Genomic DNA, 15,903 nt, shown 5'->3' on the forward strand with positions numbered 1-15,903 from the left:
ATTGATTCATAATTTTGGAGCCTTTATTTTAAAAAGAACAGTTGGTCTCACATATTATTGTAATGGCTTTAGCTCCAGCAAGTGCCACCTTTTATATATTGGTCCAGTTGCACTGCAACACACTGATACACCATTTTCTTAAGGAGGAGTAGTCATGCAACTACAGCAGTGCATTTATTCTATTCCTGCATCCTGATGATCCCACAACATTAAAGCTTAGTCTGTGAAATTCATCAAAACAAACGCTCCCCACCTTACAATTCTCAGTAGATCTATATGAATACATATTGCATAGGATAATAGCCATGCTGTACAAGAATCATATCTGACTAAAAAGAAACATTTGTTGGAGGACATAGAGAATTTAAAAAAAAGATATATTCTTTGCTTTTTACAGATATGCTATTATAATATTTGAACACTTACAGCGCAACCTGTACAAGACATCTATGTAACTCTAGAAAATAAATAACATTTATCCATCTTTTTAAATTATTTAATACATAGACAGTTCTCTGTGATTAAATACTGCTCTGCCTGTCACAGCTAGGCTCTTGCAGTCCAGCTTTAGATAGAACACCTTTGTTTAAATTCCATGAATCAATGATAAACTGTACAAAGAACTCAAGTGAACATATTTTTTTTTCCTCCGATTGAATTTCTTAAAAAAATGCACGTAGGGTAATCCTTTTTGATGCAACACCACACAAATAAATAACGATAGAAAAGAATGAACTGTTATTAGGTTATGTTACTGCATGCATTCGACACGATATGTAAGTATGAAAAAGGATAACCTCATTAGGATGACATGAAGAAAAAAAAAGAGAAAGTTAACAGCACAGAGTAAAAATGATGTGTACACCATTTGAATGAATTTAGTCACCTGTGCCCACACATACTCACATACCATAAGACTGAATAAGGCATGCTTAAGACAGTCCTTATTGTTCTTTTCTGCCAGTGTTATGCTGCTGTTGTTTCGTTCACCAAGTGAGGCAGGATATGCTTTATTAGAAATGGCCAGGAGGTTCTTCTCCCCTTGGATACCTTCATACGGTCAAGATGTGCAGTTAGTCCTCTGCAGAACAGAAATTAAGGAGGGAGGTGTTAGAATGCTTATTTAAAAAATGGTTTATTGTTATTTTCTGATCTGTTATGTAGAAAGCTGTAGAGTGGTTCAGGTCACATAGTTCCTTATTGACATGTGCATATGAAAGTTTGGGAACCAGACTTTGTTTTATCTTTTTGTGTGCATCTCTGTTATGTAATGACTATTACACAAGTGTATCTTTCCATAAAGCATCCCTTTTTCATACATGTAGTATATTCCATTTAAGCATTTGTACCAGCTATGCATGCTCAGTGCTGTTTGAAACAGCTGGTTTGTGTCAAAAATTGAGCAGTACTAGGCTTCATCTAACCTTTGCAGGTCAAAACCACAGTAAATTTCCTTAAAAGGCTTGCTGAATAAGACCTGTTGATGAAAACTGGGCAAATGCAGTTATCAAAAAATACATTGTCAATGTTGGAATCAAACTTTGTATCTCCAAATTGGTAACTGTACAGGAGGAAAAAAAAAAACTTTCTAACCTTTAATGGAAGTTAATGCAACAGTTATTTATTCCAAGTAATTTTGGAGCATCTCTTTTGGTCCATTCGTCATTAAATTTTAACACAATGTAAAGGTGGCACTTTCAAATTATGTCAAAAAATTAAAAAAAATTGGAGATACAAAGTTTTGTCTGGCAGTAGCTATACATCCTTCAATGGTGATGCTGTTCTAGCAGCAGTACTCACTTTTTCTAAGTTTATTTGCTCAGTTGGTGTTCCGCTGTCTCAGGTTTTTGTCTTTGTGGTTGTTAGTGGAATTTGTTTTCCTGCGAGAGGGGGAAAAAGAACTTTTGGAATACTAGACAGTGACTTTCTATAATAAATGATTAAAGGTTTAGTTTCATTCATGTCAGTTGTCTCTTATTCAAGTTGAAATTACGTTTATCTTAATTATTTTTCTTGTTAGGTCATGATAAACATAATGCATTTTGTGTTTGAATGCTAGAAATGAAGCTCGGCTCTTACACTGGTCCAGCTGGTTCATCATCTTCATCAGGGCAGGCAAACAGAAGGGGAAAGGGGGAGGAGATAAAAAAAAAATGTTTGTTACAAATTGAACAGTGTTTTTCTAAAACTTATTCTCAGTTATTTAAGTGCTCCATTCTACCATTTTATGTAATGATATTCTTTTGTAAAGTTTGCGTCACAGCAAATATGATAAAAAAAAAATGATTGTTTTACTTCAGCATATGAAATGGAGAATCATCTGTATGTTTTGGGGTTTTTATAGTTTAGCTTACATTTAATTTCTAGCAAGTCTGCAAGAATTTGCTTGAAGTCACATCTGTAAAGGGTGCCACAGTTGCAGTACTAATGCACTACTGAAGTAGCTTTAGGCAAGAATTATGTAGATTCTGAAAGCTGCCACCAAAACCTAGAGCCAGCCAGTGATTTCACATTTATGTGATGACAGTTAGCGAATTCTAGGGATGCACAATGATATCGGATTGATGTTGATAGCAGCAGAATAAAAAGCAGAATATTTCGGCATTGCTAGGCTACTGTGCTAAAATACGAGTTTTATTTATTTTACTGCATTTGTAACCCAGTACAAATAACTATTACTTATTTTAGTAAATCCAGCATCTGTCAGTATAGGGGAAGCGTAGGGTGAAGTTTATTAAGCTCTATTCTTCCTTTTTTGGTCTGAAAAAGTGCTAAAGCTCAAAAATGACTTCAAATAATTGACCCCAAAGCTTACATATGTTGTCACCAACAAAGCATAATGAAATTAAATACAAAAAGAGGAATTACTAACTAAATATGAACAGCTGAAATGTTACTGAGTAAAAAGTACATTCCTAATGTAAAAAAGTAGATTAATAATATGAGTACTCAGGGAAGTACATATCCATCAGTATTTTACTTAAGCAAACGTACTTGTGTAAATGTAACTACACTGTTTAAAAGTTACTTAAGTTTTATATATATAATATAGATACATTTTATAAATATTTATGTATCGATGTCTGCATCCCTACTGGCATCCATGTAAACAGGACTATAAATGGACTAGTCTTTCCTGCAACTGTATATAAACATCTTGGTTCTGTCCAGTTTCTTAACCCCTTACATGACCAGAGCCATTCTTATAACCTAAGAATAGCTCAACCAGTTTGTACTGAAGTCCCTGTAGTTATTGAATATTAAGCCTTAGTATTAAGACTGGTATTTTGAGGGGTTAACTAAGAACTGCAGCTACTGTGTGCATGTAAATATAACCTAATCAAAAAGCAGGCATGTGTTCTGTAGCTTATAGATTTAATTTTCTTGATAAAGATGTGGCATAACAAATACACTTCCAGTACTATCTCCTGAGTTTCAGGAGGTTTACTTTCAGTCGATCACATTAGAGCTTGTTTGATTGACTTTAAGGGCGGTGATGTATGCTGCAAAAGTTTGGATGCTCTGGTCAAATTACGTTTTGATGATTTTCTAAGTCAAAATAAATTCAGATCCTCTACATTGTTAGAAATACAGGCACGGAGCAGGTACATTTTTCGTTCATCAAGGTACAAACAATGTAAATGTACCTCAAAGGTACAACAGTGGTTTTAAGGTCCAATCGTGTACCTTAAATACATTTTTTCCAGGTGAAAAGTACATATTTGTACCTTTTCATAACCTAATTTTTTAAAACAGAACAATAAAATAAAAAGCCTGGGGACGAGACGGGGTGTATGTAGAAAATATAATTGTAATGGATTATGGTACAATTATGTTCCCTGACTAAAGATACTGAGATGTACCCTTGAGGGTACCACCCCAATGACAAGAAGGTTTCGTACCTTTTTTCCAAGAGTGTACAAGGAACACACTTCTGCATGTTAATGCACAATTATAGTTTATTTATTTGCCGAATTTAACATTTGACTGTATAGCCCCTTACAAATAAATGTTACATTTCTCTGTAATGCCAATCCAGGTATATGTGATCCCAGTTCCCACATTTTTAAATGTTTATATTTCAGAATCAGCAGATATGTCCATAAAAAAAACATTGGCCCACAATTCCCATATCAGTGCATCCCTAGCAATTTCTTCACCAAATTCTGATCTGCTATTGCAGTCGGTTCAGTTTTAACGTTAATAGAAATGTTCTGCAGATAAGAAATCCTAGAAGGAAGCATAAAGTTCTGACTGTGCATAACCATTTTAGACACGGATGGAGGTACTTGGTTAGTATGAGATTGTGAAAACAGAGCATGCATCCACAGCCTGAGGGCAGCAGCATTCGACAGCATATTACACCAAACAGGTTATGAGGTTATATTTGGAGACAGGACAGCATGGCTTCCAGGCAGTTATTTGTTAGATGCCTAAACTCATGTAATACACTAACTGAGACACAGGCAATACGTTTCCAACACACTGAACCATTTCCAGCAAACCCAAGCACAACTGTAATCGAAATTGAATATATTGATCTGCTTTTGTTTGAATTAGTTTGGGTTGATCCGTTTTGATTTTAAATTAAGACAATTTCCATTAAATGAAGCAAATGTAAGAAATACTACATTGGGGTGAGACTGAAAAACCCTTTGCCAAAAAATAAGGGATTCCAAAGCAATGTGCAGAAACGACTCTGGTCATTAACTCAGAGGAACATTTAATAATGTTGCTGAAACATCTCTTAGACCAGCTTCTCAGTATACTTAATATGTAGATACTAGGTATTCAAAAGTAAAACTAGGTTTACTAGATAACTCTAGATACTAGGTATTTGAAAAATCCTTGAAATGTAAAATAACAGTGAGGTCCTTAAGGTTGTGCATGACAGCACAGAGTATTACGTCCTCATCTCTGATTCTGTTGATAAGACCATGGCCAGATATAATCTACCTTAATCTACCCCTCCCCCTTTCTCTTTCTCGCATGGGTAAATCCTATTCAGAGCACAGAGCTCTGTCAAAACAGTACACAGTGTTCATGCAAAAAAAAAAAAAAATCAACAATGAAGAAATTCCAGTTGTTTCAGTGGTTTGCATGCTGCATTTTCCTTTTCAGCTTTCTGGTTATGATGTAAAGTTAGCTGTATAACCTTCACTAGATCAAAGGATTTCCCTAACCAGTCTGATTTCATACTCCAAGCTGTAATGTTGGGGAAAGAGCCATTAATATCTCTGTTTGTGCCATAATGGTGTTCCTTGCTTCAGTTTATAAAAGTAGCCTAAAATTATCATCATTCACATTAGTGCTTGAGATAAATTGCTTGCTGTTTCACTGTAAGCACTCTAGATCAGCATGTTTCCTAATCACAGACAGCAATGGAATAAAATGTTTGTACAGAAAATGTTGATGTTGCCTCTTTTCTCCCAACAGTTTCCTATAAGAATTTGTTACTGTCTCATAAGTGTGAAGCTGCACCTGTCAGAACAGACAATTTAAGACTAATGAAAGATGGAGAGAATGTTGCAGAGAGCTGCATACTCCAACATCAGACATAGTAGAGGCCGGTCTTTCAAAATGAGATGTCAGTGTCCATCACCAGCGAGAAATGAATCTACCATAATCTTTTATAATTGATATTGTTGACATTACATAAAAGTGAAGTTGTCAATCAAATTTTTGGATAAACGAGTGTTGACATCATGATCTGAACAAACAGAAGACAGGTAGAAGCTAAAATTTCCAAAGACATGCACGTTCTCAAACTTACCACCAATAAAGAAAACGGTGCCATTTGAAGAAGGGGGAAAAAAAGCAAAAGCAATTTTAACCCAGTTTATTAAAGCCTGTGTCTCACCACATGGAGGTGTTGCTGAATGATCTGAGTAAGATGTAAAATTATATCGTAATTGTTGCAAATAAACAAATAAACACAAAAATACACTGTTATGTGTATTTTTGACTGGCCAGAGCTTTCATTACGAAGTACATAAGCCACCTAGGTGCTATATTTTAATAGACAGTATAACACCATAAACTGAAACTGTAAAACACATTTTCTGAATTCACTTACTGCAGCATAGATTGCAAGCTAATGTTGTATATTTGTATTTGGACAAGCAAAATCATTGTGCTTCCTTTTCTGTAGTACACATTTGTCAGACTCTTTTATCCACCAGTGGAGCACAACTGGCCTCGTTTAGCCTTGCTAAGGGCATTCTGTGACCTCAAGATCTGACAAATGTAATATTTGTCAACACAACCAGCTAGTTATTTATTTAGTCATACATTTATTTATGTTCTGTATTAGAAATTATAACTTGCAATATTAGCATGCATTTGAATAATGTAAAAGTAAGAGTTAGACTAGTAAGACTGGCAGTGCGTGGTAGACATACATTTTGCATGTTTCAGAGCTGTCACTGTCATTCGAACAAAGCCCTGTGAGAGTCGAAGCGCTCCATTTTCACTATATCAAACAATGCTTCTCACAAACAGAACAATGTTATAACATCAGTAATATAATCTGCTGGTTTATCTGAAATGCTCAAATGATTGTTGGTGTATGGTAGAATGGTAGAACAATTTTTATGTTGCCATAAAAAATGTCCACCTCCCACTGATAAACCCTTTAGGGAGACTCTTTTAAAGACAGAAATTGTCTGTTGCATTAAAGCAAAGACTTGTTTCTACTGTGCTAACATAGAGCAAGGTAAACAAATCACTCAGTGTCTTAAATGCCACAGCACTGTTGTCTGCAATGCTAAAGACTGCGCTGCCTCTCATGCTTATTCCAGATTTTAGCTTTAAATCATCCATGAAAAAATTTCCAAGTCCATACATTGTTTGATTGTAGGGGGCCAGTTGTCCCCATAGCTTCTTAAAGTTTTCAAACTTCAGTTCCAGAAAACTCAGGAAAACAGTGATTTGTAAATGTGCTTTGACCTGTATTCAAATGAAAACGGTACAAAGACAAGGTATTAAACGTTTTACCTTATCAGCATCATTGTGATTTGGAAATACATACGTTCATTCTGAAATTTATGCCTGCAGCATGTTCCAAAAGAGTTGGCACAGGGGCAGTTTAAGACTAGGAACATTGTGAAATGTTCAAAACAACATGTATGCTTTTAAAAGGAGCATCGAGAAAGGCTTAATGAGCAAGGATGGATCGAGGCTCAAATGTGAACGGTCCAACTGTTTAAGAACAATGGGCCACATTCACCAATAACTTAGTAAGTTTTTTCTTAAATTTGTTCCTGAGACAGGTCCTAAGAAAATGTCTACGTCAGTTTTATGACGTGTTCTTAAGCCGCAGAAATGTTCACATCTTTGTGCTTTTAAGGGTGCGTAGATTCTGTTCAAATTTGGACAAATCCCAAATAAGAAAACATTAGCAAATGTCAAACTCTTTGTGAAAACTGTGTAAGTGGGTTTTAAGAAGAAATTTCCTCTTAAGAATGGTTGGTGAATGAGGCCCAATGTTGCTTAATGAACAATTGCAAGGTATTTCACCCTCTGCGGTGCACATCGGCGCTCATCAAAAGGTTTGGGGAATCCAGAGAAACCTCTTTGTGTTTAGGGCAAGATTGAAAACTGCGCTTGAATGCCTGTGACCTTTAATCCTTCAGATGGCACTGAATTAAAAACCATTGTGCATCTGAGGTGGATATAATCACATGGGCCCAGGAATACTTTGACAAATTGCGTCTACAAATGCAATTTAAGACTGTACTACTAATGTCTGCCGAAGTCTCTGGGCTCGAGCTCACCTGAAATGGACTGATGCACAGTAGAAATGATTATACATATTTTGGAGCAACATATGTTGCATTCTAGACAAAATCCTTTTCAGGGATGTCTATCCTTATTTCAACATGACAACTCCAAGCCACGTTCTACATGTGTTACAATATACATAGAGGTTTGTAGTTATTGCGCAGAATGTTATGAAATCGTTGAAGCATCTTAATGAAACATGGCACAGATTTTGAAATCTGTTTTCTGCCAGAACAGCATTGTTACATGTAATACAGTTATGGAGAAAATGCTGTAATAGTCACAATTTTAATGGAGACCATAGGTTGTAAATCATCTGTTATAAATCTCTGTCTTTATAAAACATTGCATCACTCAGCTCATTTAAAGGGTAACTACAGACCACCCCTGGCTCTGAGATGCCCTAATGTGTAGCTGCAAAGGTCAAATTAACATGCATCTGTGCCTGACTGCTAGCTTTTTGAGACAGACCTGGGTTTGAGGCACTGAATCACTGGCTCTGTCGTATTTACTGAGATTATTTTCTGTTATTATTTCTTTTTTTTGTGCGACCACTAATATGTAGGGAAAGGATTTGTGAATACAGAATTGTGAAAAGCTCTACAAGATCTCACACACACAGGCTTTCAAAGGTCACATCTGTGTGAAGTATTTGCTAAGATTTGTTTTGATGAAATTGATATTTAAAGCACTTAAGCTTGCATAGCTAACTAGTTCTTTCTTTCCTGATTAAGCTGACTGTTAAAGCGCCCCGATCTCTGATTATGCACCAGGTATGTCTGCTAAAGCTCAGAGGTCAGTATTTCCCAATGGGCTCCCCTGGCTCAGCTGTCATTAATATTCATTACTGCTTCTGTCCTCTTAATTTCTCAATGGCAAACATGTAAACACTCCGGTAAGATCTATTCTGAACATACTGAGAATGGCTATTGCAGATGTAAAAAACCTCAGTGAACACCTGCACATTAAATATTAAAAATGAAAAAAAAAAAAGTTTGAGATGAGTGTATATCACCATGGATGAGATATTATGCCCTCATTGGCTTGAAGAACACAGCTTATGTCATTGGATTTCAGATAATTAGCATTTCCTAGGAAATTGTGACATTACTGCATGAACATGTCCTCAAATTTATCATATAACACATGCCAATTTTTAGCAAAAACAGACAAAAGTTTGTGTTGCCTACCGTCTGGCACCTCGTCTGGCCTCTTGCGCTTCTCGTAAACCACAATGATGACCACCAGGATGATGATTTCGGCCAGCACACCCAGGAATGGCCAGAGTGGGGCCAAGTGACTGCGCACCCGTAGGATTGACATTGATTCTTTATATCCAATAATGTTTGTGGCATTGCAGATATACTCGCCGGGGTCTGTGCTGATGTCAAGATTTATAATATTCAGTTCTGAATAATTGTCTTTGGTGGTGATGAAGAAGCGTCCAGTACTGTTGTCGACATCCTGGAGAAAGTGGAAAATGTTAATTATAGAAAACAATGTGTATTGGAAGAGTAATCTGCAAAGAATTGCATCATTCTTTATTAATTGTAAAAAAATATAGTTAAAATATAGCATACATAGTCTCTAGCCTTATGATATAATCATAAAGAATTACACTTAACCGTTAAAAGGACTACTTCTAGCCTTATTATATTATAAAGGTAATACTCGGACAGGAGAGCACAGTACATACTATGTATGATCCCTGGCTGACTTTTTTCCGCCATGTCCAGATGGGATGTGGGTATCCCACAGATTTGCAGTACAGGAGCGCGTTCTCTCCTTCCTTTTTATTCTCGCTTCGTTTGTGACCGGTGATTTCAGGAGCCGCTATGTAGAAGAGAAGATACCTTACAATGTATTACAGCTTCACATTGATAATCGGAGTCATATTTGATAAAACGTGTTACAAATTGTCATGGTCAAAAAAAAAAACAAATCTCAAATGGTAGCTTTACAAGAGGCAAAAACATTCTAAAACATATTCAGAATCACCACCGAAAGTCGCCTGAATATAAGCCAAACAACATACATCAATTTTAATTGTTAAAAAAAAATGCCTTAAGGGCGTGGTTGAATTTTGGGACCAATAGACATGAAAAAGAGATTTTTTTTTTTCTTTTGGACGATGACAATATTATATGTTACACAGGCCTGTCACAATTGATGTGTAACTATGAATTGAATATAATATATAATTCACAATTATTTAAGCTGAACAGAGTTTTCCACAGTTGTAAGCTTTCACAGTCATACCGTCACTGTCTGAACAAAAGCTTTTATCTCCAAAATGGTAAGAGAAGAAAAAAACATTTTAACTTGAGCTGGAAGTTAATGTAACAAGATTTTTTGTTAGTCCGTACATCAAGAAATTTTGATGCAATATTGAGGGTATCTGGAGTTTTCAAATGGTGTAAAAAAGTGAAAAAAAAGACCAATATGTTTATGTTGCAGCTAACAGAATATAATTTGGGTGTGTTTTCATCCTTTAGACTGAGGCAAATACATGTAGATAAAGGAAAGCATGAAAGGCACATTATGGATTTTAGTTAGGCAACAAAAGTTCTAACTTTCCACTTGAGCTCAAGCCATGTCTGTGATCACTTAGGAGCTACTGAGTGTCAACAGCTAGTAAGCAAGATAATTAGCCAGTTTGGCCACTTAAGGCTTGTACTGATAGCTGTTTACAGTTAACAAAAAAGGACCATTTGAATTGTTTTTAATCAAAATTATTTATACTGCAGTTCATTGTTAGCTAAAATTTCATGATTGTGAGTGACCTAATTTAAAATATTTTATATCTGTTGAGTCACAGGTTCATTTTGAGAGGGCGTGTATCAAAATAATTAATGTTGCAAAATTGTGTAAAACACAGATCCCTGAAAGGTTACAATATTCTACCCTTTAATGCTAATTCAACCATCATCTGTTAGATGGGCAGTGATTCTGAAGTTTTACAGGCTCTAACATTCCGAAAGAAAAAAAGCCACTTAATTATGAGGCATGGAAATGACTAAAGGCGAGATATCAGGCTTAGAAGCACATTCTTAATTAAAATGAAAACCCATGTGTTCAATTCAGGCTATCTGTACTTTCTGACGGAACATCTTGTGCTTTGCTGAGTCATCAGATGTCTAGTTAGAACATGAGTTGGTCAGTGTTGCATAGTAAAAGCTCCTTTTAGTTAATGTTCTCCTAAACATGTGACATCCTGGCTACCGACCAGTCTTCTTTTTAAACACTGCTCTGTAGTGGACAGATAGCTGCTGCAGCCTTTTGCTAATCCTTAAAATTACGGTAATTCCTTCCATGCAATTAAGCAGGATCAGGAAGGGGCCTGGAGCGAGTGTTTTCTGCTGTGAACATGGAGGATGTGGCGGGCGTGGCCTGGGACACGGGTGACATCACTGCTCTCTAATTATGGTGCACACGTGCCATCTGAGGATTGTGTGTATGTGTGCGAGCGTGTGGGGTTGGAATAGGATGACGGGCGGGAGCTTAGCTGTGCATTATCCTCACATGCTTCTCTCTTGAGTAAATCGCCTACCCTCTAAACAGATAGTACTTTCTCCATTGTGTCGCTCTCTTTCTGGCCTTCCTCCAAACGCTGATCCCTAATGGAAGTGTGTCTATGTGTTTGTGATAATTGATAGAAAGAGATAGGTAACATTGCAGAGATGCTGATCGCTGTATTGGAATGCTATTTGCAGGGAAACTTTATCCGTCCTTCTTTATTTTCCCCTACAAGGAAAGAGCATGTGTAACCCATACCGAAAGGAAATGAGCCAAGCAAACAATATATGGAACGGAGAAAATTTGCTCTTGTCGACAGAGAAGGGAAAATGCATTCAGAGGCTGATAGTAAATGTATGTGAAATACAGAATAACGCGCACTTCCGCAGGATGAATGTCAAAACGTTCTCTCATAATGGAGTGTTAATAATTTTGTTTTACATCTTGTCTCACATAACAGAGACGAATAAATGTGGATTATGCGTATACAAAGCTGTAATATGTCTATTTACTGTGGTGTGCATCCAAATCAAATTATGCTGAAAAAAACGTATTTAAAAATGCAAATTTCTCACTGTCAACCCAAAATACATGTATACGCAGGGGCAGATTATCATCGTGGACAATAAACTCCTGCCATTAGAAACGGCTGGGAGTGGATCCAGGCCTTAATCCCACCCCAGCACACAAGCCTCCATCTGTTCCCTCAGAGCTGAGAGCTGGAGAGAGAGAGGTGCCAAGGACATGAGAGCCTGGGGGTGGAGCACAGGATAGCAGAGTAGCAGAGCTGGCCATGGTGCTTTCAACCTGAGCAGTTTTTGGGCAGTGGATTAGAAGGCCTCACCCTTGTCTGTCACATAGATGCTCTATATGGATTTTTGCTTTTTTCTTTTGTCGGATGCATTGTCAGAAGCCCAGTGCCAGTATTTTGCCATCCAGTCAGTCGAAAACAGACATCTTTTTAATAGCTGTGATCAAATGAGCATTAAACTACATAATTTCAATTGAGTGTCTCACATGCATCGGAAATTAGGGACAAACTCAGCTGCTGATTAGATCTATAAGCAGAAAAGGCTGTAATATTTTTATCTTGCATACTGGGAAGATCTCTCGTGGAATGAGGAGTGTGGCACACGAAGCATGAGTCCAGTCATCTGCCAGGCAGGAAGCAGCAAAGTCAGAGCTGAGCGGACATCAGCATCATTGCATTACGCAACCAGGCAACGCTTAAGACAGCCTTGACATAATGGTCCAGGCATGCTCAGTGCGCATGATGGTGGTGTCAAAACAAATTGGCTTAACTGTGAAGAGGATGTAGGCAAGCTCGTACTGTGCAGTGTTTCACAGGTCTGTGGCCGCAGGGGGTGATTCCTCTGTGTCTGGGATGGTCTGGAGAAATTGCACGGCTCTAATGTGGTCGATGCTTTACTTAAATTAAAGGAGATTATAAAGTAATAGAATGTGGTTTTGAATATGCATCATTGTAAACTGTTAGCCTGTTTAATTTGATGGGGTAAAAGAGGTTGGAAATGGTAATAAAAATGAATTATGACTGTTTTGGGCTATAAAACCACACAAATGTCATAAGTGGGCTTCAGGGTTTATAGAAATAAGACATGGGCCCTTGTAAAATGCTTTTTATGAATGGTAGGAATGGTGATGGTAATTACAGTTATGACAAAAGGGAACATTTCTAGTAAAGCAAATTCCTATTCATAAAGAGAACATTGTTTCTCATGTGATAACGGCTGAATTTGACAGGCCTCTAGTATTTTGAGTCCTTTTCAGTTACTGATTTCCCAGTTGTGCATTGCAGTGAATGGGCTTGCAGGACTGGGATTCAGAGCCTCTGCTGTAGTACAATGTACGTTCTAGTAGCGATTTGCCTCTTTGTGTCAATATAAAGTCCAAACTAGGAAATCTCTCATTCTCTGTGAATGACAGTCATTGTCCAGAGGCCACTTTGTCATCCACTCTGTGGAGGAAACTCTAATGAGACTGAATCTCACTCTGTCTGCACTAGTGCACTCAGAGCTAGACTTTTATACGTGACTGTCTGGATTTATCGCTCTGGCGAATTACTCTTGTCAGATTTGTCTGTTTCTCTCTAAGAGGGTCGCCTTCCAGATGAAGGGAACCTACTTACAAATAGACACAAATTCTTAATTATATCATGGAGAAAACATGGTGGAGTGCTATCCATGTATTACAATGTAAGCAGTGGGCCATAATGTGTAGAGTTAACGTGGCTCTCAGCGTTTGTTGATCCTGCACTTTTGGTCCAAACACAGCAGCACATTTGGTTCCAGTACATGTCAGCCTGCCATGGTGTGGCATAATTGAAAGATTTTTGTTGGAGTTTTTGTGAGCGTGCTAGAGGGGCTTTCCTGTCAGTCATATTAAGCGTCAGTGACAGCATGTATACTCAAAATACCCTACCTTTGACTTCGATGGAGGCATTGGCATTGGGGGCCATGTCAAAGGTGTAAACGCACATGTATTCCCCTGCATCATCCGCCCTTGGTTTGCTTAGTCTTAAACAGAAAAGAAAATAAATTTTTATATATTGAGATTCATCTTAACTTTGTAGATGCATTGTCTAACTATATCAGTACTGGCCCTGAGTACCTTAAAAAAAAGCAGTATTGCATCAGTGTCATCTCATCTCTCAGGAATAAAATATGATATTTAGGCACATTAACAAGAACAGTACAAGACACTTTTTGAGATAAGAGTTTGATTTAGTATGTAAAACACATTGTTCAATCAGTCCACATGTATGTAGAAACTAAGAATTCACATTTTGAAATGCCCAATGTGCAAATAGCCATGCAAATACAAAAAGCAGTGATTACAACACAAATGTTGATATGGGTACTTAATATCAGCAAATGCTCAATTCAGTGTATGAAATCAGTGTCTCCAATGAAATGGTGGCATCAGTACATCTCCATCAATGCTTAAAAAAAGAAAATCCTTCTAATCCTTGCATATGTGGCATAATATACCTACAGTACAAAAGTTAGAGATTTCCAGTCAAAATTGCCATTAAGTACAAGTTATTAATTTTTCAGTGTTAGAGAAAAGCAAGCAGCATATTGAACCAGAAAAGTAACACAACAGTATCCAACAACCAAGTATAACATCAAATCTATCAGTATTTAATTTGTCCTCTGTTTACTTTTGTGTGCTGCCACTTTAGCTCCTCCATCCTTCTAATCTTAAAACTAACCAGCTACTGCTGTGTCCTCCCAACAAAAGCTGCTCCCAAAGCAGCCACTGACATTATGTTCCCCTTCAAAAAGACACTAACATTCACACAAACAACTACCCAAACTCACCTAAGCTGCCCTGCAAATTATTTTCCTCATGTGCATCTAAAATGGTTAAAGGAGATTTAAAGCAGATATACTTCTAAGAAGATGATGTATGAGATAATCCACTTGCATAAGAAAAGGGAAAGGAATTTCCAAAAATACAAAGAAAATGGGAACAAGACCTAGTAGACCACCAAAACTATCACCCTCAGATGAAAAGTACATTAAGCTTTCATCTTTGAGAGAGGAGAAAACCAAGCTCCACTCTTGCTTCAGATCTGAAAAAGCCCTCATGTGTTTCTGTCCATCTTTCCACTGTGAAAAAACAACACTCTGACTCTGAAAGGATGTATAGCTGTCAAGAAGTTGTTACATGAAAAGGAAACAGACGGAAAATAGGAAACTAGAACACCAAAACTGGACATCTGGGATGGGAGGTAGGGTTTTATGGACTGATAAGTCTAAATTTGTTACTTGGATCGTGAGAAGCAGAAAAGGCTACTTCTAAACTGAACTTTGAAGGTGTGGGAAGATATCCCTGCAGATTTCTTGAAAAAACTGAAAGCAAGTCTCCCGAAAATAATGGAAAATATAATAAAGGAAAAAAGGTAGACAAACTAAGTGCTGAAAAAATATTATATTAGTTGTTGAAGCTTCTGTGTAATTTTCTTTTAAATGTTTCCTGTTCTTTTTTCCCCTTTTTTATGTTTTCTGCTTTTTTATTACTTGCACTCAATGGCCAGTTTGACTAGAAATTAAATAAATGAAAGACTAATCTCTCACTTTTGCACAGTACTGTACATCTGTGTTTCTATATCATTGCTAAACCATAACCAGCCATACCCTAAATGACATTTTATACATGACACAATACATAATGCGTGCTGAAAGCTTTAAACTTTACCTATCTGTACCCAGTAACTAGTAACTGACATAAGTCAACAAACACATAATGCACTAGCTATAAACGAATATTACCAGTTTGCCAATTAAGTTAGTTCAATCAGTGAGGACATATTTCGGTAGTGTACTGTACTTGTGTGCTTTGTGAGAATGGAGGGGATGCTTGAGCTGTGTAGAAGAGCTGCTGGCATGATGCTGTCTATTCCAGTCAAGACTGTCACTTGAGAATTACTTGCATGTAGTCTGACAGGATATTGCCTTTCAGGCACATCACACTTGGCTATGAAAGGTCTTGTAGGGGCTGCAGTTGCTAAGTATTGTCAGGTAAAACCCTGGTGAGATTTGTTACATCACAGTATTATCTTTTGGAAATCATATATTATGT

At 37.1% G+C, this 15,903-nt stretch overlaps 1 protein-coding gene across 4 annotated transcripts in view; it reads right to left on the reverse strand.

Moving 5' to 3' along the window:
- Window positions 1–5: 5 nt before the first annotated feature.
- The window catches only part of nptnb (neuroplastin b), a 39,108-nt gene continuing 23,210 nt past the window's right edge, over window positions 6–15,903 (reverse strand). For 2 of the 4 annotated variants that reach the window (XM_036585223.1, XM_036585226.1), the window contains 6 exons: window positions 13,738–13,832; window positions 9,479–9,615; window positions 8,973–9,246; window positions 2,080–2,101; window positions 1,801–1,880; window positions 6–1,081 (listed from right to left, as the gene is read on the reverse strand). In XM_036585223.1, the coding sequence (XP_036441116.1) occupies window positions 1,820–1,880; window positions 2,080–2,101; window positions 8,973–9,246; window positions 9,479–9,615; window positions 13,738–13,832 (589 nt within the window). In that variant the 3' untranslated portion in view covers window positions 6–1,081; window positions 1,801–1,819. The remainder of the gene's footprint in view (window positions 1,082–1,800; window positions 1,881–2,079; window positions 2,102–8,972; window positions 9,247–9,478; window positions 9,616–13,737; window positions 13,833–15,903) is intronic. The other 2 variants (XM_036585224.1, XM_036585225.1) reach the window with 2 other exon arrangements.

This window comes from Colossoma macropomum, unplaced genomic scaffold (genome assembly GCF_904425465.1).
Source record: "Colossoma macropomum unplaced genomic scaffold, Colossoma_macropomum, whole genome shotgun sequence".
NCBI classification, from domain to species: Eukaryota; Metazoa; Chordata; class Actinopteri; order Characiformes; family Serrasalmidae; genus Colossoma; species Colossoma macropomum.